The 22662-nt window shown below is 51.3% G+C and overlaps 2 protein-coding genes and 1 non-coding gene across 4 annotated transcripts; all 3 read left to right on the top strand.

Moving 5' to 3' along the window:
• Positions 1–2127: 2127 nt before the first annotated feature.
• Positions 2128–13827, top strand: kpnb1 (karyopherin (importin) beta 1). Its single transcript, XM_069165537.1, has 22 exons — positions 2128–2497; positions 3534–3592; positions 5228–5410; positions 5496–5696; positions 6157–6309; positions 6448–6507; positions 6611–6700; positions 6799–6909; positions 7001–7102; positions 7186–7410; positions 7594–7785; positions 7863–7993; positions 8075–8222; positions 8327–8398; positions 8491–8635; positions 8718–8800; positions 9180–9287; positions 9530–9673; positions 9754–9859; positions 10161–10275; positions 10853–11014; positions 12321–13827. Coding segments are annotated over exons 1-22 (2631 nt in total). The 5' UTR covers positions 2128–2457; the 3' UTR covers positions 12322–13827.
• Positions 9932–10072, top strand: LOC138207980 (small nucleolar RNA SNORA79). The gene has a single exon (XR_011179058.1). It is a non-coding gene; the product is annotated as a small nucleolar RNA SNORA79 (small nucleolar RNA).
• A 1135-nt stretch (positions 13828–14962) lies between the features above and the next one.
• On the top strand, positions 14963–22662 carry LOC138207943 (suppressor of cytokine signaling 7-like). 2 transcript variants are annotated; one of them, XM_069165535.1, is made up of 10 exons: positions 14963–16984; positions 17797–17858; positions 18090–18194; positions 18630–18755; positions 18849–18988; positions 19084–19252; positions 19345–19473; positions 19881–20016; positions 20094–20245; positions 20641–22662. In XM_069165535.1, the coding sequence occupies exons 1-9, from the start codon at positions 15243–15245 to the stop codon at positions 20224–20226; spliced, it is 2742 nt and encodes a 913-aa protein (XP_069021636.1). In that variant the 5' UTR covers positions 14963–15242; the 3' UTR covers positions 20227–20245; positions 20641–22662. The 2 variants fall into 2 exon arrangements, with proteins under 2 accessions (XP_069021636.1, XP_069021637.1); XM_069165536.1 differs by lacking the exon at positions 18090–18194.

Raw genomic sequence — 22662 nt, 5'->3', positions numbered from 1 at the left:
TTGAATGATGCTTCAAATGTCACCTAGCGACAAGTGAGGAGATCAAATCTGATTGGACGATAAATCCTTGACTCCTGAAAGCTCTTATCCAATCAGACGCCCAGACATATCTCGCCTGCTCTCTTCTCGATCTTAGTAAAACGGAACTTTTCATGTCTTTGTTGATGTTTTTAAAGATGCACTGGATCATCGTCTTCATCACCTTCATCCTCGCCTTTTTGCCAAATGTGTTTTTTTGTCGTGAAAAGGGGCATTTTATCCTGTTTTTCTTTGTGTTTGTTTTTTTTTTTTTTTTTTTATATACTTTGTCCATGACTCTTCCATTGTGTCGATGAAATAATTGAGGAAGAAGTTGGAACTCTGTAAAAAAGAAAAGACAAAAAGACCAACTCAAGGCAGCTACGTATGAGTGACTACTGTAAAATGACTAATAAAGAAGCAACGAGTTTGTTTTTACAGCCTGCGTCTCTCATCATTAAACATGATTTTAGGTTTGTCGGTATTTATATTCAGTTTGTTGTCTGACCTGCAAGTTTCAACCACCGATGCACAACTTTTTACATTTCAGGTACGACCGCGTTTTCGTTAAAGTTGGGAAGCTGTAAATAAAAACAGAATGTGATGATTTGTAAATCTTGTAAACTCATATTTCGTTGAAAATAGACCAAAGACAACATATCAAAGGTTGAGAGGGAGAAATTTACCAAAATTTTGAATTTGATGGCAGCAACACATCTCAAAAAAAGTCGTGACCGAGTCCAACAAACAATGGAAAAGTTGTGTAAAGATGATAAAACAAAAACACCTGGTGGAACATCTCACAACTAATTAAGTTACCACGGCAACAGATCAGTAACATGATTGGGTATAAAAAGATAATTTCAGAGACGTAGAGTCTCAGCAGTGAAGACAGGGAGGGGTTCACCATTGTGAAAAGACTGTGGGCAAATAGTGCAACAATCTAAGAATAATGTTCCTCAACGTAAAACTACAAAGAATTAGTGGATTTCATCGTCTACGGTTCATAAGATCATTAAAAGATTCAGAGAATCTGGAGAAATCTCTGAACACAAGGGACAAAGCTGGAAACCAATATTGGATGGTGGTGATCTTCGGGCCTTCAGGCAGCACTGCATTAAAAACACACAATTCTGGAGTGGAAATCACTGCATGGGCTCAGGAACACTTCTGAAACCCATCGCCTGTGAACACAGTTCATCGCTGCGTCCACAAATGCAGGTTAAAAGTCTCCAAAGAAGAAACCAGAAACATGATCCAGAAACACCGCCTCCTTCTTTGTCAGGTTCGGTTTCAGCATCTTTATCGATTGTTTTCATCAAACACCTGAAACTTCTTTCGTCTTGTTTGTGTTATTTGAAAAGTTTGAACTGGTTTTTTTTTAATTTTTTATTACAAGTTTTGATCAATGCGCTTGCATTTGTACGCTTGCGAGACTCAGTGCGCCAAAAAGGAGTAATGGGGGGGCCGCGCGGGAGAACGATGAGAGGAGTGGCCTGCTGCGTTCAAGTGTGCCTCGTAAAATACTAAATATTATAATTTTCTCAAACTTTGTTTCTCAGCGGTTCCAGTTGTCTCAGGTTTCAGCTCTGTAGACGTTTGACAGCATTAAGATCAGGAATCTTAGAAGGCACCTTCACAACAGTCCAACGTTTGGTCTCGATCTATTCTGGCTGCTTTCAGCGGTGTGTTTTGGCTCCTGAAAATGTTGGAAGCACCATGACCTTTGACCTGTGACTGACACCGTCCAGCATGTTTGGCTGCAGAGTTCCTGGGTAGTCTTCAGATCCCACAGCGCAGTTTAACGTTTGAGTTCATCTTCTATCTACTCTGAAGTTCTCCTTGGTTCTTTGTCGACCATTGTTTTTTTTTTTTTTTTTTGTATGACAAGGAGAACATTTTTTTTTAATTTTTTTTTTTTAATTTCATTCCTTTTCAGGAGGAGTTAAACGTGTTTTCGATGAGCCGTTTAAATAACAGAAAAAAAAAAAGAATAAAAATATCTACACCCGTAATATATAATTTCTCTGCAAAAACGAACTGCAGGGATTTAAGGTGTTCCGACGGTCCCTGAAGGCAGCGCGTCGCCCTCCAGGCGTCAGTGCGTGATATCCCTCCGCGGGAGAGAAGCGCGCGGCCCTTTCCCTCCCGACAACACAGGATGCGAACGGGCGGTGGTGAAGCTACGAGACGTTACTCTGCGCCGCGGCCGTTAACGTTTCCCGCTCCATCCGAGTGAAAACAACGAAAAAAAACAACAACAACACACACCGCGCGAAGCTCCGGGGGAAACCTCCTCCTCCTCCTTCAGCACCGACCGATCCCGCCCCGCGGCCCGGCTCCTACCGATCTTCCGTGGAGGAAACGTTAATCTGCTCTGAGGGCGCTGCGCGGCAACCGAAAGTGTCCGAGTGAAGCGCGAGAGGCAGCCGGGGCGGAATGGAGCTCATCACGATCCTCGAGAAAACCGTCTCTCCAGGTGAATGTCGGCGCCGCGCCCCGCACGCACACACACACACACACACACATACACAGAAACGCGCGCGTACGTATCGCGGCCTGGGACCCCGGGGCGTTGTTCCCGGGGCTCCGGTGCTGGGCCGGCGGCGCCGGGCTCTCCGGTGGACCGGGGAAAGTTTGGTGGAGGGAACTGCCTCGTTAGCGGGCTGCTAGCTGCTCGTGCTAACCCAGCTAGCGTCCCGGCCCTGGCACCGCTGGTGACATCGCACTCTGTCCGGCGTTTTTAATCGCGAGCCCCGGCGGCGGCGTTCACCGGCCGGCCCGCCCGGGTGGTTCCTAAACAGGTTGTCATCGTCGCGGTCGCGTCGCCCCCCGGCCCCGCGGAGGTGATCTCCCCGCCGCGGGGGGAAGCCTCCCCCGGAGCCGCGACCCTGCCCGTGCCTGCTCTAGCCGTTGCCAGCCTGTTAGCGGTTAGCCGTCGGCCGCTTCCGCGCACGCCTGTCCCCCGCTGGACGGCACTTTAAAGCTGCCGCGAGCCGAGAAAAGTCCCCCCGGGCGCGAAGTCACCTGCGCCCCGCGGCTTTGACCCGAGTTAACGCGGTTAGAACCGGTTTGCTGTTCGTCCTCGCAACTTTTTATTTGTGTCAACGGAAGCGTGTCCCGCTGGCTAACGTTAGCACTAGCTCGCTAGCCGCCGAGGCTCCGGCTGCACGGCGGCTAACACGCATGTTGCAGCCGCGGCGGGTGTTTCTCCAGCCGCACCGGGTGTTTCCGCCGCGGAGACGTGAACTTTGAACATCTCTTATCACGCGGCGGCGGAGGGAGGGGAGGGGGAGGGGGGTGGACGGGGACGGTGGCCGTGTGATTCGTGAAGCCGGTTGAACCACTCGGTTTTGGGCTCATTGAGAAGCACCGTGTGTTAGCCTGCCTTGCTAGCCGGAGCTAATCAGCTAACATCACATTGAATAACCCCCCTCCTCCTCCTCCTCCCCCCCCTCTCCTCCTCCTCCCCCTCTCCCCCTCTCCTCCCCTCCTCCTCCCCCCCCACCCCACAGATCGGAATGAACTGGAGGCGGCTCAGAAGTTTCTGGAGCAGGCGGCGGTGGAGAACCTGGTGAGTCTGCCGGTGTGAGGTGGAGGTGAGCCGGGGGAGGGGAGGGAGGCTAACGGTCCCGCTGCTGCAGATACACCGACAGCTGGAGCGGGGACCGGGGGGAGAGGAGCGGAGGACAGCTGGAGCCCCCCCCCCCATCCCTCCTCCACCTCCCATCCAGCTCCACTAAATATCTGTAATAACTGAAAACTTCGATATTTGTGAGCGCTGTTTGTTTTTTTTAGGGTCCAACATCAGGTTCATTCTCAGCAGGTCAAAGGTCATCTGGACGACAGCCAGGAAATTAACCGTCTTTGTAGGATTTGGTACCAAAAAAAAATAAAAAAAAAATCAGTTATTAAAACGGCAGCTACCGTAAAAAAATAAAAGTATTAAAGAGTGACGTGTCTGTAAGTGTTATTTACTTCACACCGAGGGTTCTGCAGCGACCTTCAGATCGGGTCGTAAGAACCGAGTTTGTGATGACAACATTTCATTAATAACGACCTTCACGTGTTAAACGGCAGCCGGTCGACTCACCGGGAGACTCCAGAGCTCCTTCTGATGTTTTCTTTAGTCGTTATTTTGTATTTCCATAATCTGGGCAGCAAATGAGGGGCGGGGCCAATCGTGGCACAGAGCGAGGTCATCGGACAAACTTCCCCACTATTCTTCCTCTTTGACTTCTGAGGTGTCCGATAGCGATAACATTTACATTTATTTTACTAAAGATGAATTTAAAAAAAAAAAACTTGACTATAACAACGAGCAAGTGATAAATATTCTGTTGTGTCGTGATATGAGACAAGATATCGTCTAAGTTATCAGTTCTTCACGCCCCGAGACTTTAAATCAACTCTACTGGTGATTATTGATCCAATACTTCCTGCTCGGTCTCTGGGATGAATCTCAGCAGCCAATCACAGCTCTTCCTGCTTCCTCATTGCTGGAAAATGCTGACGAAGCAACGGCGGCGTCGCCAAGTGCTCGCTCGGATTCCTCTGCGACATGTTCAGTGTCCCGTTGGTCTGTGGAGCTGTCAGAAACGATGCTGTCCAGATGTTTGTGAAGCAGCTGTTTCACTGAGAAGTGGGCGGAGCTCTGAGGAGGGTGGAGGAAGTCAGACAGGTCTTCTGTTGAGTCATGGAGGCCGGCTGCCTCAGAGGGCATGCTAGGACATCGGCCTGATTCAGCACAGATGAGTGTTTGTCGGTCTGCAGGCACTTCCTGTTTCGCCGAGACCACTTCACTGTCACGAAGGGCAGTCAGGAAATCTGATGTTCGATGCTCATTATAGCCTCTGAAACTTTTAATGAAGCTTTTAAAAGCTGTGACGGAACGTCTGATCCACCCGAACTCGGTTCAATAACCAGTCCGGCTCCTGAACCAGAACTTAAAGCTGGTCCAGTTAGAAGTTAAAGTTCAATGAGTGCAAACAGGAAGTAGCCCCATTTAACATGTATGAGGAGGCAGATGATTAGGAACACTTATAGATATGATGTTCTGTACAGCCCCGCCCACTGTGACCTCAGAACCAAACAGGAAGTAGAATCAAAAAGTTTTTTTTTTTTTAAAGTCGCAGGTGTTCCTAATAAAGTGACCACCCATGTCTGACATCTAAACCGTATTAACCAGATAATGTCTCTTCCTCCTCAGCCCACCTTCCTCGTGGAGCTGTCCAAAGTGTTGGCGAACCCGGGGAACACTCAGGTGGCTCGTGTGGCGTCCGGCCTGCAGGTGAAGAACTCTCTGACCTCCAAAGACCCCGACGTCAAGACTCAGTACCAGCAGAGATGGCTGGCCATCGACGGCAACGCCCGCCGCGAGATCAAGAACTACGTGAGGACGGGAACCTTCGGGGAATGGGGGGGGGGGGGTAACGTCCCGCCACCGCCGCTCTTAACATCTCCGTCCGTGTCCTCAGGTTTTACAGACTCTGGGCACGGAGACGTACCGGCCCAGCTCGGCATCGCAGTGCGTCGCCGGCATCGCCTGCGCCGAGATCCCCGTCAACCAGTGGCCCGAACTGATCCCGCAGCTGGTGGCCAACGTCACGGACCCGTCCAGCACCGAGCACATGAAGGAGTCCACGCTGGAAGCCATCGGATACATCTGCCAGGACATCGTGAGTGACGGAGGCGGGCGGAGGGGGCATACAGAGGGAGGCAGGAAGTACATGCAGGCAGCAGGAATCTAACAAAATAAAAGCAGAAAGGAAGAAGAAAGTACGTTGTTATTGTCAGACATGACTAATCAAACTGCAGATCGCAGAGAGAGAGACACAGGAAGTACAAACAGGCAGCAGGAAACGACACAATAAAAGCACAAAGGCTGATTAAAATATTTTTATTATCAGACCTGACTAATCAAACTGCAGATCAGAAAGCAGCTCCAGTGTTTCACTGCTGTTTGAGCTGCTCATTCAAAAGAAAAGATCCAACTGATGACATCACATCCTACAGACTCTCTTGATTGGTATGCTGTGGTTGTGATGTCGTATTTTTTTCTGTTTCCCCCCCTCCACCTCCTGGATCAGCCGTAGTGATCGGCGGGTTCACCTGCTCTCTCACCTGTGTTTCCTTCAGGACCCCGAGCAGCTGCAGGAGAACGCCAACCAGATCCTGACGGCCATCATCCAGGGGATGAGGAAGGAGGAGCCGAGCAACAACGTCAAGCTGGCCGCCACCAACGCGCTGCTCAACTCACTGGAGTTCACCAGGGCCAACTTCGACAAGGAGGTGACGACACACAGCCGTCTTCACCTGCTCGCACCTGGTGGAATTTTTTTTTCCCAACATTTGAAGTCATTTAAAACTCTGTAAACAGATGGTGGTTCTGATCTTATCATTGATTAGTACCTGTTGCTTGTGTTTCAGACGGAGCGACACTTCATCATGCAGGTGGTCTGTGAGGCGACCCAGTGTCCCGACACCAGAGTGAGTAACCCGCACACGTTTGACCCGCCCACACGTTTCCCTGTGTGACCTTCGACCCCCTCCTCACCCATTTCCTGTTCTGTCCCACCCGTATTGCTCTCAGGTGCGCGTGGCAGCTTTGCAGAACCTGGTGAAGATCATGTCTCTGTACTATCAGTACATGGAGACGTACATGGGCCCGGCTCTGTTCGCGGTAAGACGACCCGTTACAACATACAAACGGCCTGATTTAGCACGCGTGTAGTTCTGCTGCCAGAGTTCAGAGGTTAATCCCTCCTCATCCCCCCTCAGATCACCATCGAGGCGATGAAGAGCGACATCGATGAGGTGGCCCTGCAGGGCATCGAGTTCTGGTCCAACGTGTGCGATGAGGAGATGGACCTGGCCATCGAGGCCTCGGAGGTCTGAGGCGTCACGTCATCCGTCAGCACTCAAACAGTCACACCGTCGCTTGTTTATTTATCTCTTCCTGTTTCCTCTCGTCCAATGGCAGGCCTCGGAGCAAGGACGCCCCCCCGAGCACACCAGTAAATTTTACGCCAAAGGGGCTCTGCAGTACCTGGTCCCCATCCTCACCCAGACCCTCACCAAGCAGGTACCCCACTTCTGACCTCTGACCTTCAGGTGTTCACGTCTCAGGCCGTCTATAACCTCTACTTCCTGTTTGACTGTCTGCAGGACGAGAACGACGACGACGACGACTGGAACCCGTGTAAGGCGGCCGGCGTCTGTCTGATGCTGCTCGCCACCTGCTGTGAGGACGACGTGGTGCCTCACGTCCTGCCCTTCATCAAGGAACACATCAAACACCCCGACTGGCGCTACCGGGACGCCTCCGTCATGGCCTTCGGATCCATCCTGGAAGGACCCGAGCTCAACCAGCTGAAACCGCTGGTTATACAGGTAACTAAGCCGTCACTGGTCACCAGTCATTAAGGAACCAAACAGCCGTTAACCAACCAGCTCATACTGCTGTTATACGGGTAACGCACCCATTACTTAGTAACCCATCACTAACCAACCAGCTCAAACCGCTTGTTTACAGGTAACTACCCAGTCACTAACTACCCATCTGACCCTCCCCAGGCGATGCCGACCCTGATCGAGCTGATGAAGGACCCCAGCGTGGTGGTGAGGGACACAACGGCGTGGACGGTGGGGAGGATCTGCGAGCTGCTGCCTGAAGCTGCCATCAACGATATATACCTGGCGCCCCTGCTGCAGTGCCTGATCGAGGGGCTGGGGGCGGAGCCGAGAGTGGCGTCCAACGTGTGCTGGGTGAGCGACGGGGCTGAGTTCTCTTGAGTTGGATGACGGACAGGTGACATCACTAACAACGTGTCTCCTCCCGACAGGCCTTCTCGTCGCTGGCAGAGGCGGCGTACGAAGCCACGGACGCGGCGGAGGACCAGGAGGAGCCGAGCACCTACTGCTTGTCCTCGTCCTTCGAGATCATCGTCCAGAAACTGCTGGAGACCACCGACAGGTAGGACGGCACTGTGGTTCTGGTCGAGTTCTCCAGAGTCGGAGTGTTTCCCGTGACTCAGTGTTTGTGTTGGTGTCTCAGACCTGACGGTCACCAGAACAACCTGCGCTCCGCCGCCTACGAGGCGCTGATGGAGATCGTCAAGAACAGCGCCAAGGACTGCTACCCTGCAGTCCAGAAGACCACGCTGGTCATCATGGAGCGGCTGCAGCAGGTCCTGCAGATGGAGGTGAGGTGGAGGGGGCGGGGCCTCTGTGTTCTGTGGAGAGACTTCAAAACAAAACTCCCTCCTGTCCTCCGTTCTTAACGTGATGTCACTTCCTGTGTCTGCAGTCTCACATCCAGAGCACCTCAGACAGAATCCAGTTCAACGACCTGCAGTCGCTGCTGTGTGCCACTCTACAGGTGAGGCAGCGCACCTGAGCGCCGTAGCTGCCGCCGCCGCCGCCCCCAGGCTCTTATTGTGACGGTTCTGAGCGTTTCCTGTGTCTCTGCAGAACGTCCTCCGGAAGGTCCAGCACCAGGACGCTCTGCAGATCTCGGACGTGGTGATGGCGTCTCTGCTCCGGATGTTCCAGAGCACCGCCGGCTCCGGGGGCGTTCAGGAGGACGCTCTGATGGCCGTGTCCACGCTGGTTGAAGGTACGGCCGCCTCACGCTCACCTGTGAACACCCGAACCACAGGGGGCGCTGTCATGCTGACTGATGGGTCTTCTTCTTCCAGTTCTGGGCAGCGACTTCCAGAAATATATGGATGCCTTCAAGCCTTTCCTGGGTATCGGACTGAAGAACTACGCCGAGTATCAGGTAGGACTCTAAACAAACAAACGGTTACCACGGTTACAGTTGCCTCCGTGGTTGTGTGCGGTAACCGCGGTTACAGCTGCCTCTGTTCATGTTCTCAACAAGCTCAGCTCTACGGTAACAATGACGGTCGACTAAACAACTTGAACGACGATAAAGTGTGAACTTCCTGTGATTTCAGTTTGCGACAAACGTGTTTCTTCACGTCTCTGAACAGACAAAGATTCTTTTTGAGCGATCAGCCGCTGGAGGAAACTTTATTCAAACACAAACCGGTTCATCAGAGATTTAATTGGTTGATGAAAAGTGTGAATTTGTTTCTGTTTGCTGATGTTGAAAAGGCTTGTGATCGGTGTTGTGTTATTGATGGTGTGTGTTGCAGGTGTGTCTGGCGGCCGTTGGTCTGGTGTGTGACCTCTGCAGAGCTCTGATGTCCAACATCCTGCCTTTCTGTGATGAGATCATGCAGCTGCTGCTGGAGAACCTTGGGGTGAGGACACTCCTCTTGTCTGTCCTCTTGTCTGTCCTCTTGTGTCCCTGATGGATCAGCTGATCGGTCTGTGATGATAAATCATGCACCACGCTGATCATGATGTAAACAAACCACGTTTATCTGAGACCTCTTCCTCATGCTGCCTCCCTCCTCTTCATCACTTCCTGTCCCAGTTCTGTTTCTGTGACCTGCAGCCCCCTCCGTCCGTCCTCTAACCGTTTCTGTCTCTGCGTGTCCAGAACGAGAACGTCCACCGGTCGGTGAAGCCTCAGATCCTCTCTGCGTTCGGAGACATCGCTCTGGCCATCGGAGGAGAGTTCAAGAAGTACCTGGACATCGTCCTGGACACGCTGCAGCAGGCGTCCCAGGCTCAGGTGGACAAGGTAGACACCGGAGGGACATCTTCCTTTTCCTCCTACTTCCTCCTCCTCCTCCTCCTTCTTCACTCTCTCCTGTGTTCCAGACGGACTACGACATGGTGGACTACCTGAATGAGTTGAGGGAGGGCTGTCTGGAGGCGTACACCGGAATCATCCAGGGCCTGAAGGGGGACCAGGAGAACGTCCACCGTAAGACAGATGAGACACACACACACACACACACACACACACACACACACACACACACACACGCACATCAGGTGACGTCGGTTCCTCTTCCTGTCCGTAGTGAGTCAGGAGGATTTTACGATGTCGCATAGAGATTCGGGTCTTTTTCACCCAGAGAGCTGCAGGCTGCAGCCGGAAACAAACGGCTTTCTGGTTTTGCGAGACCCAACAAACAAACAAACAGATGAAATTTAAAACAGACTTCTGGATTTGTACATTTAACCCCCTCCCTCCCACCCCCACCCCCCCTTTCCTCCTCCAGCTGATGTCATGTTGGTGCAACCCCGGGTGGAGTTCATCCTCTCCTTCATCCATCACATAGCTGAAGATGAAGATCACTCTGACGGAGTCGTGGCCAACGCCGCAGGACTCATCGGGTAAGGAGGCGGGGCTGAGGGATGATTGACAGGTGGAGGTGGTGCTAGTGGATGATTGATAGGTGGAAGTGGGTCAGGGGGATGATTGACAGGTGGGGCGGGCCAGAGGGATGATTGATAGCTGGAGGTGGGGCCAGTGGGATGATTGACAGGTAGATGGGGAAACTCTAGGTCAATTGATGGAGTTCAGAACAGGTGATGTAAGCGTGAAAGAGATCCTGGACCTGATGATGAGGTCAGAGTCCTGGAGGCGGATCAGGTCCATAGACCCGACCCGTTGATAGATGGATGAGCTCAGGTGTGTTCGGTCTGTGAAGAGAAATCATGCACCACTCTGACACTGTGATGGACAAGCAAACCACAACCTCTGAGACCAACAAACAAACAAACACCTGCTGATCAATCAATCAGGTTATTGATAGGAAATGAATCCAGCAGCTGTTTTCAAAGTGTTTGTTTTGTTTAAGTCTGTTTTACACCTTTGATTGTGCAGCTACACCTGCACAATCAACCTTTAAATATCTGCGCAATACAGTAATCTTGTTTGTTGTTGACGTGTGTGTCTGTCTGTCCGCAGAGACCTGTGCACTGCGTTCGGTAAAGACGTGATGAAGCTGGTGGAGGTTCGTCCGCTCATCAACGACCTGCTGACGGAGGGTCGGCGCTCCAAGACCACCAAGACCAAGACGCTGGCCACCTGGGCCACCAAGGAGCTGCGCAAGCTCAAGAGCCAGGCCTGGTGAGAGACACGCACACACACACACACACAATGAACCACTGACACTGGTCTCTGATTGGTCGGCCTTCGGAGTGGCTCAATGAACGTTAATACAAGCCGCTAACCACGCTGTGATCACAGCGAAGAAAGCTGTGAGTGGTGGGTGGGCGGAGCCAGGCTAGCTCAGCCCAATCAAATCGCAGGAATCTGACATGAGTCTGCATGTAAACTGATGGTATCAGCAGCTGATTGTGTGTTCGGTCTGTGAAGAGAAATCATGCACCACTCTGACAGAGTGATGGACAAACCAACCACAACCTCTGAGACCAACAAACCAACCACAATCTCTGATACTAACAAACAAACCAACCACAACCTCTGACCCCAACCAACAAACCAACCACAACCTCTGACACCAACCAACAAACCAACCACAACCTCTGACACCAACCAACAAACCAACCACAACCTCTGACACCAACCAACAAACCAACCACAACCTCTGATACTAACAAACAAGCCAACCACAACCTCTGACACCAACCAACAAACCAACCACAACCTCTGACCCCAACCAACAAACCAACCACAACCTCTGAACCCAACCAACAAACCAACCACAACCTCTGACCCCAACCAACAAACCAACCACAACCTCTGATACTAACAAACAAGCCAACCACAACCTCTGAACCCAACCAACAAACCAACCACAACCTCTGACCCCAACCAACAAACCAACCACAACCTCTGAACCCAACCAACAAACCAACCACAACCTCTGACCCCAACCACAACCTCTGACACCAACCAACAAACCAACCACAACCTCTGACACCAACCAACAAATCAACCAGGAACCTGTTTCACAGTAGCAGAATGAAGTAATCCAGATCAGACCGTGAAGCCCGGCTTGATCGAATTGGGTCAGAACATCCTGGCTTCATCTGCCGATCCGGTCCAGGAAACATCTTCATGATCGTAAACTTTATTTTTTTACTACTTTTTAAAGTTAAATGTCCGACTGACACGAGAAAACGGAGTAACTAAGAAACTGCTTTCTGATCACGGTGAACCAAGATTAAGTTAGCGTGGCCTTTAACCTGGTCTGGAGCAGGTTAGCTGTACAGAGTAGATCTCCATGGTAACGGATGTCAAGGTTTTCCTGAAACCGAATCGAGGCTTAATTAAACCAGAATACCTGGAAAATCCTGGCTTATTCCCCGATCTGTGTTTTTGTGGAATGTTGCTGAATGAAGGTTTACTGTCTGACTCTGTTGTGTTTAAGATGGTTCTGACTCGGTTCCTGGTTCCGGTTGTGTTTCAGATGGTGCTGGTCGGGGACGGAGCGATCCGAGCTGGACATCAGTGACCTGGAGGACAAACGGCCCCCCTGGAATTAAAGTCTTCTGTGTCGGTCGGAGCAGAAGAAGTGAGATGAAGTGAGATGAAGTGAAATGAAGTGAGATGAGTGTCTGTGTGTGAGCGAGAGAGACGTGTGAGCGAGCGAGCGAGAGACGATGACATCACACCACCTTCAGTTCCAGCAGGCGACACCCCCCCCCCCCCCCCCCTTTCCTGGACGGCCTGTGGACTGGACTCTGACTCCCCTCCCCCCCTTAAAAAACAACAACAACCTGCCCCCCTCCTCCTCCCACAATCCACCTCTCTCGCCGTGTAGCTGGGCTCTCCTACGACATCACGATGATGTCACCGACCCGCCGCCGCCCCCCCCCCCACGCTGAGGGAGGGAGGGGAGGAGGGGGAACTGGATTCGGACACGACGAGAACCTTCCGACTTTGTGTGGAACCGGAGACGAACGAGCGACTTCGTGGACTTCTTCTGTGGAAACTTTAGATTTTTTGTTGCTCTTATTTTTCTTCTTCTTCTTCTCCCGGACACCAGAACGGCGGCGGAGACGCGACGGACAAAACGCCCTCCGCCCGCTCCGTCTTCTGTGTTCGACGCTCTTATCTGAACGGCAGCACTAAATTCCTTCAAAATAAAAGTACAGCGAATCCCGAGAGGAGCGAGTGCCAAATGGAGCTAGTTTAGCGTAGCCGCGGCCCGTCGGCGCGGCCGGCTGCTTCCGGTTTGATTTCCCGCTGCACGTGGTTTTGGGAAAAGGGGTCACTCACCATTTTTGCTTGTTTAAAAGATTTCAGAGAATTGAAGACGTTTGTAAAAGGTTCTATTTTTCCATTGCTATGATGAAAATAAAGTTAAAAACAATAAAATGATCTGAAACATTCCCCGAGCACTTCTGGTGATTTTGCTCTTTTTTTTTTCTCTCTGTTGGACTTCCTGGACTCAAACGTTTGGACTGATTGCTGATTGGATGCTGAACTTTGGCCGCCTCCCACTGTCAGTTTGTTTACTCGACGCCACAAAGAACCATAATTTTTGTTGTTGTTTTTTTTAACTCGCTTCACTGCTCAGCGGCCGCTCCGCGTTGCTGGACTTCTTTTTTTTTTTTTTTTTTTTTTTTTCTGGGGACACTGAGTTTGTAGTGAAAATCACAAGAAACCCTGCGAGCGCGCTCAGTGCCGCCGCCGGCCCACCTCAACTCCACGTTTGGATCACTTCACTCCGGGTCAGTACCGATAATCCGACACGAGCTGCAGCCTCGGATCAGAAACCACCTGAACAGTTCAAACTTTGTGTGAAGTTGTTCCGCCTTTTATTTTGTAGAGGTGCGGCAGCCGTAGGGAGGACGTACTTCCTGTGTTGACATGATGAACCTGGCAACTCGAATTGTGAATCATTTAAAGCCAATCTGCTTTTTATTTCATATTCAACTTTAGTGAACTAATAAAGTCTATATTGTACTGAACCCTGTGCTGCTGCTGCTTCTTCTTCTCACCACCACGCTTACTGTCAGCATACAAAATAAAAGCCTCGATAATTAAAATATAAAGGTGATCAGATCAGAAGTTTCTGTTGTTGTGGGCAAAAAAACGTGATTATTAGTTGTTGAGTTTTTCTTTATTTTAACTTTTTTATTTACTGTAGAACTAAACTTGTGACAGTTAACCATTTATTTGATTACAAATGTCTTTTAACATCCACGTGATGCTGTGATAAAACTGTTAGAAGACATTTTTATTAATTACAAACAACAGTTTCATCTAATTTCACATATTTGTAGCTGATCAGTCAATAATTCGGAGCTGCGTTTTTGATTAGACTTCAGCTGCTGGCCTCCACGCAGCAGGGGGCGCTGCAGGGACGTGATTCAGGAGTTTTAAAATTTAAAGTTGTTCAAAGGGCAGAAACTATTTTTAATTTGGTCAGTTTTTTTTTTTTTTGTCCTGCTCACATTCAATCAATGAGAAAATATCTGTTTCAACGTGTTAGAAAAATATTTCGGCCTCAGAAGAGAAACTGCAAACAATTAAATAAACACGAGCAAATAAAAACAATCGGTTAAAATTTCACTAATTTTTTTCTGTTTTCACCTGCTGCATATAACCGGAAATATTATTTTTAATATAAAGCTGCAGGTGAACAGGTGAGGCCGAACATAAAAAAAAAAAACGAAGTTTAATTAGATGGCGTTTATAAAAAAAAAAAAAAATCATGATTCAAAAAAATAATAATAAACTGTCAATATTTACAATACTACAAAATAAAATGCTACAAAATATACATAAAATCCGGAATTTCTACAAAAAAAAACTACAAAAAAAGTATTAAAATGTATTTATAAGATAAACTAAATATGTACAAAAAAGTTCACGGCTATTGAACACTGTAAAATAATAATAATAATAATTAATAATAATAATAATAATAATAATTATTATTATTATTATTATTATTATTATTATAATAACAACAAGTCGAGAAACGGACGGGCTCTCCGGTACCGGGAAGTGTTCAGCTGATAGGTTCCGTTCTTAACTTCCGTTTATCAATCAGCAGGGATCGATTATTGACACCCCCCCCCCCCCCCCCCCCCCCCCCCCATCACATCCATGTTGTCTGACCGGAGGATGAGTCGGTAGGAGGCTAACAGCTCACGTCAAGGGGCGGCGGCACCGGGCGCGTTTCTCATGTCCGTTCGTGTTTTGACGTCGCTTCAGCGGAGCCGTTACCGTCACGAACCGGTCCGGACTTCACATGGCCGCGGGTCGGTGCTCCGGCGGGCTGCCCGGGTAGCTCGGCGGGGAGATGCAGCAGCTAGCCGCCGATAGCTCCGTCAGTGAGAGGCTGTTATGTAAGAGCCGCCGCCGTTAGCCCGCCGCCATGAACGACGCGCAGCAAGAAATGTCTCCGGACTTCGTCCTCATGCGGCTCGTGTCCGCGGCCGAGTACGACCGGCTGGACGAGCCCGACGACCTGATGTCCGGAGGCGGCGGGTTCGGGTCTGTCAAAGCCGTGCTGGGACACCGCGGCGGCGGGTTTGATCTGGACTCTGGCGGCCCCTCGCCAGGCCTCGGCTCGGCATCCCCGCACTACAGCTCGCCGCTCCCCGGGAAAGGGGAGCTAGACGGCGGGCTGATGTTGACGCAGGCCCCGCTGGGCTCCGAGGCGCCGCTGTCCCCTCCGCCGACCGAGGACTTTGCCGTGGCGGCCCAGCGGTTTGTGGACTTCCCGGTGCCGCACGGGCACGGCTCGGCGGGACACGGGTCCAGGGCGCAGCTGATGGTGTTCCAGAACCTGCTGCGGTCCGGAGATCGGATCCTGGAGTGCGGGTTGGAGCAGCCGCCCCCGGGGTTTCTGCAGGAGGAGGCAGAGAGACAGAGACAGCAGCTTAACCTGGGTTCAGGTACCGGTCCTGGTAGCACAACGGCCGGACCTGGAGGCGGGAAAGACCAGAGCTCTCACTGCATCACCTCTGCAGAGGAGAACCTGCAGCCGCAGCAGCTCCTGCAGTGGCACCCGGTCATCAGACTGTCCAAAGGGTCCGAGTCCCAGACTCCTCAGCAGGGCGTCCCGGTTCTGGACCCCGAGTCCGGGTCAGTCCTGTGCCACAGACACCAGCTGATGACAGACCGGCTGGCTAAATGGCCCCCGGGGCTGCTGGACCAGGCCCTGCGTCTGGGGCTGCTGGAGCCCCGGAGGAACTGCTCCTCAGGGGGCGAGGATCCGGTTCTGGCACTGGCCCAGAGGCTGGGTCAGCTGGGTGAGGGGAGGGAGGGAGGCGGGGGGGAGGACATGGTGCTCCCCCTCCCTCGCTGCTCCTGCCACAGCGTCCTGGCCTCGGGGTCAGGGGTCATGGGGCCCGGCGAGGACCCGAGCGAGACCAGCGACGCCCTGCTGGTCCTGGAGGGACTGGGGTCTGAGGACGTGGGGGAGGACACAGAGAAAGGGGATCGGGTGGGGGGAGTCGGTGGCGGGGGGACACCTGGGGGGGCGGGGCCTGTGTTCTCCAGCGGGACTCTGAGCGGTCTGATGCGGCAGGTCCACCGCCTGGCGGAGGAGGCGGGCGTCTGCACGGACCAAAGTTGCCGATCCTCGCTGGCCGTCCTTGGTGCCGCGGTGACCCTCCCCCCCTGCACAGACCCCCAGGCCCCCATCAGCACCACCACTTCCTGCCCGTACCCGCCGGTCCGTCCCGAGGCCACCTTGGCCCTCAGCGGTCTCCTCGTGTCCCCCGACCCCCTCCCGTCCTCCGGCCCTGCCCCCGTCCCCCGCCCGCTCCATCAGCACCAGTCCCGCTCCCAACCCCAGAGCCGCGCCACCACCCCCAAACTGGGCGTGGCTTCGGGGGGAGCGGGGCGGTCCGCCTCCCCTCTGGTGGTCCTGGAGGGGGAGGCAGGGGGAGGAGGGGGGAGGGACGGGGAGAAGACGCCGCGGGGGAAGTCCAGGAAAGTGGGATCGCTGAAAGTCCGGCTCAGCAAGCTGTTCAGAACCAAGAGCTCCAGCGGGGGGTCGGGGGGGCTGCTGGACAAGAGGCCGTCCCTGGCGTCGTCCACGTCGTCGGGGGGGAGCCTACTGGACGTGTGGGGGTCCACCTGCAGCAACACGGAGCAGGACGGCAGCAGGTGAGGCAGCCGGGATGCTTGTCGCCATGACAACAGGGTGAAGTTGGTACTCGGTGTTAAATGCTGACCTGAGACCAGCTTTAACAGGATCGGAGGGGCGGACAAAATAATAGGTACACCTGCAAGTCCTCCGTAACGACGTTAAATCGTCTCTTAGAGGAAAACGAGGAACTATTCCAGATTTCATTTAATCATCATTAATCTGTTGATTAATTCCTCAATTATCAAATAAGAGAACTGAACATTTCTTTCTCATCACACAAAAGTTCTGCAGAAATCATTAAACCGTTTTGATTATTTTCTTCTTAAAAGTAACGATTTGCTGCTTTTTCTTCACCTGATAAAGAAACTGAGTCTTTGTTTCCAACTGTTAAATGAACTCTTGAAGACGTCGTCACGTTAAAACCTTCATTTTTTTTATTCTGACATTTTATAAACACGACAGTAATGTGTTCAACATTCAGTTTGCATCTTCTGCGAACATGAAATTAGTTTCCTTTTGAAAAGAGACGTTTAATGGATCAATAGAAATAGTTCCTGATCAGTTAGAGATTAGATGAAAGGATCAATCGTTTTTCCGTGAGTTAGTTTTGGGGGAACACGATGTCGCCACTTCAATAATATCATTTAAGGAGTCAGAGAACCAGATCGCTCTGATGGGACGGAGCTCGTCTCCATGGCAAACAGAGTTTTGGACTTTAGTGAAGCATGTGTGGTGGGGGAGGGGGGGTATGATGGTGATGATAGTGAGGATAATGAGGATGATGATGATGGTGAAGGTGCGTCCCAGTTAAACTGTGTCTCCTCTCCAGGCTGCAGGTGTCCAGACCTCACAGTGCCTTCTCTCCGGTGCCCTTCACCCCCCCTTTCACCGGTAAGTGTGTGTGTGTGTGTGTGTGTGTGTGTGTGTACAGGTGAGGTATTTTTACCTGCCTTTGTGTCTCTCGGTGACCACTTTATTAGGAACAGCAGACTGTTATTAACAGTTTGACCTTTGAACTGAGGATGAGGAGGTCGTCTTGTTCTTCGTTCTCTTCCTGCTCCACACTAACTCTTCACCTTCCCTCTGTCTCTAACCCGTCTGTCTTTGTGTCGATGTGTCCAGGTGAGACGGTCTCTCTGGTTGATGTCGATATTTCCCGCCGGGGGGGAACCTCTCTCCACCCTCCCACGCCCCCTCCTCCACCCAGGCGGAGCCTCAGTCTGCTCGGTACTTCCTTTTCTTCCTCTTTCACTTTCTGGTGTCACTTCCTCTGTGTCTCTTTGTCTCTGTCCGTCCTGCCGTCCGTCTTCTCTCTGCATGTCTCGCTCAGGTAGGCTTCAATAATCTAGTTCTCTGGAACCTGAACCCGGTTCTGAATCTGAATCCTCCGAAACTATTTTATCGACGGTTTTAAAGATGTTTGATGGTTGTCATGGCGACAGAAATTCTGTCACGGCAACAGAAATTCTGTCACGTGGACAGAATGCGGTCGTCGTGGCGACAGGTCGCGATCGTCATGCCGACAGAAATTCATTGTCCTGCCGGCAGACAGAACACAGTTGTCACGCCGACAGAATGCTATTGTCACGCCGACAGCATACAGAGCCAGGTGTTGCAGTAGCCGTCCGTCCTCTCAGGTGTCCCTCTGTCCGTCCCCTCCAGATGACTTCAGCGGTCCTCCTCAGCAGCAGGGTCCCTTCACGGGGGCCTCGATGCAGTCCCTGCCCCCTCGACCAATGGCCCTGCCCCCCTCCCTCAGCACCATCCAGCACAGCCTGAGCCTCAACGGTGACACACACACACACAGAGATGTGAACAGGGACAGTTGTTATCTCGTCTTGATGACTCATCATGTCCTCGTGTCCTCTGTCTGTCCCTCAGACACCTTCCTGCGAGGTTTACCACGACCGGTCCCCCTCCGACCCGACGGGCAGCACCCCCCGCCCAGACTCGTCCCCCGCTGCCCCCTCGGTCGACCTGACGCCGGCAGCTTTGCCACCAGCCTGAGAGAGCTGGAGAAGGTGGGCCGACGTCCTCATTGTTTCTATTGGCTGCAGATTGTGGAGGGGGCGGAGCTAACCTGTGTGTGTGTGTGTGTGTGTGTGTGTGTTTGCAGTGCGGCTGGTACTGGGGGCCGATGAACTGGGAGGACGCAGAGATGAAGCTGAAGGGGAAACCGGACGGGTCGTTTCTGGTCCGAGACAGTTCGGATCCTCGGTACATCCTGAGTCTGAGCTTCAGGTCGCAGGGAGTCACCCACCACACACGCATGGAGCACTACAGAGGTGACACACACACACACACACACACACACACACACACATACACACACACACACACCTCTGGTTGTCACATGGTCTCCCCATCTCTCCTGCAGGGACGTTCAGTCTGTGGTGTCACCCCAAGTTCGAGGACCGCTGTCACTCCGTGGTGGAGTTCATAGAAAGAGCCATCATGCACTCCAAGAACGGAAAGTTCCTCTACTTCTTGCGCTCCCGGGTCCCAGGTACCAACCGGCCAATCGGCTCGCAGCGTCCGTCCTCACCTGTCTTGTCTGTCCCTGCATGAAAACTACATGTCCAAAAATATGTGGACACACATGTGGGTCTGACTCGATGTCAATACATTTATCTGTAAAGTGCATGTGTCCACATACTTTTGGCCATTTCATGATTTCAGGATGGTCAAAAGTATGTGGACGCGCTATGTGGGTTAGATCCGTAATAGAACAGCTTTATCTGTCCACATACTTTTGGCCAGTGTATAAACTGGGTGTCCACCTTACCTCAGTATAATAACAGACTGAAACAATGTGGTCAAAAGTATATGGACACACTTTGGGGTTAGTTCGACATTGAGTTTCAGTCCTGGAGCACGCGCGTGACCGTGTTCTGTCCGTCCCCGTGTGTCCAGGTCTTCCCCCGACCCCGGTCCAGCTCCTGTACCCGGTCTCCAGGTTCAGCAGCGTCAAATCCCTGCAGCATCTCTGTCGCTTCTGCATCCGGCAGCTGGTCCGCATCGACCACATCCAGGAGCTGCCGCTGCCCACGTACGTACCCGAACGCACCCGACAGGACCTCCAGTCCACGTTAAAACCTACGTAAACATGCTAACGTCTGTCCTCAGACCGCTGATCGCCTACCTGAGGAAGTTCTACTACTACGACCCCGAGGAGGAGATCAGCCCGACGCCGACAATGGAGGTGAAGGAGCGGGGGGCGGAGCCTAGCAGGCAGCCGGGGGTCGAGTCCCAAACGTAGCACTGGAGTCTGAGAGAGCGTGAGTCCAGGTTATTGATACCGATATCAATATCAATACTTCTCTTAAACAGATAGAGAATGGATTTATATATATTATATATTCATATCTCGATGTTTCTCCTCATAATTTGGTACAAAAAATAAAGACAAAGATGTGACAAGATTAGAAATTTTTTAGCATACATTTTTGCCAAAGTAACGTTAAATTTCGTCATTTATCAAAACTCTAATTGGTTCTTATTATATATATATATATTTTTTTTTTACAGTAGTAAAATTTTACACCTGTAGCCTCCTCATCACTGAATGATTGATCCGCCCACATCGCTAAACCCCGCCTTTACCAGTTGTTGATTTGTTGGTTTGACTTCCTGTTTCAATAATAAAAGTCATCTTCTTCGTGTTTCTCCACAGCTCTTTTCTTTTCTTTGTTTTTGGGACTCGATCACTGAAGGACGTTCAAAACATTCAAACTTCAGACTGCAGCCAATCAGCTCCGCATCCAGGCGGGTTTCAGATGATCCACCCTCCTCCGGGCTCTCTGATTGGCTCACGGGGAGTCGACGGGGGGAGGGGACAGGGGATGTGGAGACTCCGCCTCTCTCTTGATGTCATCACTAAGCAGCAGGACTACTGGAAAACGTGACGTCGCCGTTAGCAAAGGCGCTAAACTGTAAAGGACGCCGGTCGCCTCCGGGATCCTTCGACTTCCTGAAATCACAAAGCACTTTGGGAGTTTTACCGACAGCCGCGTTACCGAGGAGACGGACAGAGAACAGGAACGCAGACCCTCAACTCCATGTCCACTCGCTGTTTGTCGGATTCGGCTGTGCGAACTTTTATCAAGTCCTCACAAACCGTTTGTCTTCGCTACGTTAAGTTAAGACTTCCGTTCGTCTCCGGGCGTCGTCGTCGTGTACGCTTCAGTACGTTATTTTTTTTGGGGGGGGTACGACTTTTGCACTGCAAGTGTGGAAGAGGCGGAGCCTGAATGTAGGTGAAACAGAGCCTCAAAAGGACCCTCAGAACATGAATGTCACCAGCTAACGCTAGTTCGGATTACCTGGTTAGCATCAGCTAGCCACGTTAACAGGAAGCGCGAGAAAGCAGAAACACCCGTGATGACGAGCATCAGTGTATGCTCCGCCCACTTTTTTCTCCAAGTGAAGAAACTAAATGTTTGCAGTTCTTTTGATCCGCTCCCGTTTGCCCTGTTTAAGTTACTGTAGTAATACTCAATACTTCCTGTATCTGTTTCAAAATAGAAGCCCTCACTTGTTTTCCATCAGATAGAAACATGACCTAATGAGGCTTTTATTGTGAAACACTTGCAGGTACGTGATGTGACCGATGTCGGACGATAGAAACGAAGCTAGGACTTTAATCGTGCGCGTTAAACGTAACGCGTGAACTTAATGAGATCGCACTGCAACCCGGTGATGAAGTTCGTTAAAGTAAAGTTTCCTCTGAAACTTTTAGCTTCGGCTGTCGGAAGTCTCGTGACGTGAAATTAATCTGCCGACGTTTCAGGAAGTGACGGCTGGTTCACGTCATTTTTGTGCGCCGAAACAAAACGACGACGACTTGAAGGGAATCTTTGAGGTGGACTGCAGGTTGGTTCTCATTGGCGCACTTTATCTCCTCGAGGGGGGAGGGGGGGGAGGGGGGTTGATTTCTAAATGTTTCAGAAAAGTTGTGAGAACGACGTCTTTAAGGCAGAAATGTTTTGTTTACTGTAACGCTAACGAGCTTTTAATTGTTCTTCAGTTACGTCTAAATAATTGGTTGGTTTTCTGGCCCCGCCTAGTTTCCGACCAATCACAAAGTGGGCGTGGTCGTTTCTGAAAGATTCTGGTGTCTGTTCCTGAAGTTTCGAAGCACACTGAGGCTTTTATTTTGAAGAGTTAACGCTCAGTCAGATGCTGATTCGGATATTTTGTAACTTCGAATCGCAAACAGCTGCAACGCCTGCTTCTGAGAGCCGAGTCGTGATTTAAAGACTGAATCGTGTTTCTTTTTTATCTGCCACAGTGAGAACTCTTTTTATGTGTCTATTTTTTGTTTTGTTTACTTTGTTTACGAGTGTTTGAGTCTGAAACGCACTGAGGGACAAACACTGGGAGGAAACTCGGGATCCTGGAGGCGACCGTCTGCAACATTACCAAAAAAAACTCAGAAAACAGATGGAGGAGGAGGTTACCGTGACAACTACTGAACTGTGTCTGGATAGACCGGACCTGGTGCCGATCCAGACGAGTGAGTTCTGTCCCAGCACAGAATGGGAACACTGGAGCGCCCTGCGGGGACATTTCCATGATGTCAAACAGTGGACACGCGTGACACACTGAAGGACTGCAAACGTGTTGTGGAGCCGTGATCTGTCATCTCTGGTTGTTGTGCAGTCAGCTGTTAATAAAACAGTGTGGATGGACCGAC

The sequence above is a fragment of the Embiotoca jacksoni genome, unplaced genomic scaffold, assembly GCF_022577435.1.
Source record: "Embiotoca jacksoni isolate LCO1_2020_lvr unplaced genomic scaffold, fEmbJac1.0.p SCAF_34, whole genome shotgun sequence".
Taxonomy (NCBI): Eukaryota; Metazoa; Chordata; class Actinopteri; family Embiotocidae; genus Embiotoca; species Embiotoca jacksoni.
The sequence above is the reverse complement of the archived record's forward strand: the minus strand, read 5'-3'. Positions and strand labels throughout refer to the sequence as shown.

Excerpts from the sequence above, each read along its gene's own strand:
- kpnb1 (XM_069165537.1), top strand. The coding sequence starts at position 2,458 with ATGGAGCTCATCACGATCCTCGAGAAAACCGTCTCTCCAG. Across the intron at positions 7,103-7,185 it reads CCCAGACCCTCACCAAGCAG|GACGAGAACGACGACGACGA; the intron begins GTACCCCACTTC and ends GACTGTCTGCAG. Across the intron at positions 8,636-8,717 it reads CGTGTCCACGCTGGTTGAAG|TTCTGGGCAGCGACTTCCAG; the intron begins GTACGGCCGCCT and ends TTCTTCTTCCAG.
- LOC138207943 (XM_069165535.1), top strand. The coding sequence starts at position 15,243 with ATGAACGACGCGCAGCAAGAAATGTCTCCGGACTTCGTCCTCATGCGG. Across the intron at positions 18,195-18,629 it reads GCGGAGCCTCAGTCTGCTCG|ATGACTTCAGCGGTCCTCCT; the intron begins GTACTTCCTTTT and ends CGTCCCCTCCAG. Across the intron at positions 20,017-20,093 it reads CAGGAGCTGCCGCTGCCCAC|ACCGCTGATCGCCTACCTGA; the intron begins GTACGTACCCGA and ends GTCTGTCCTCAG.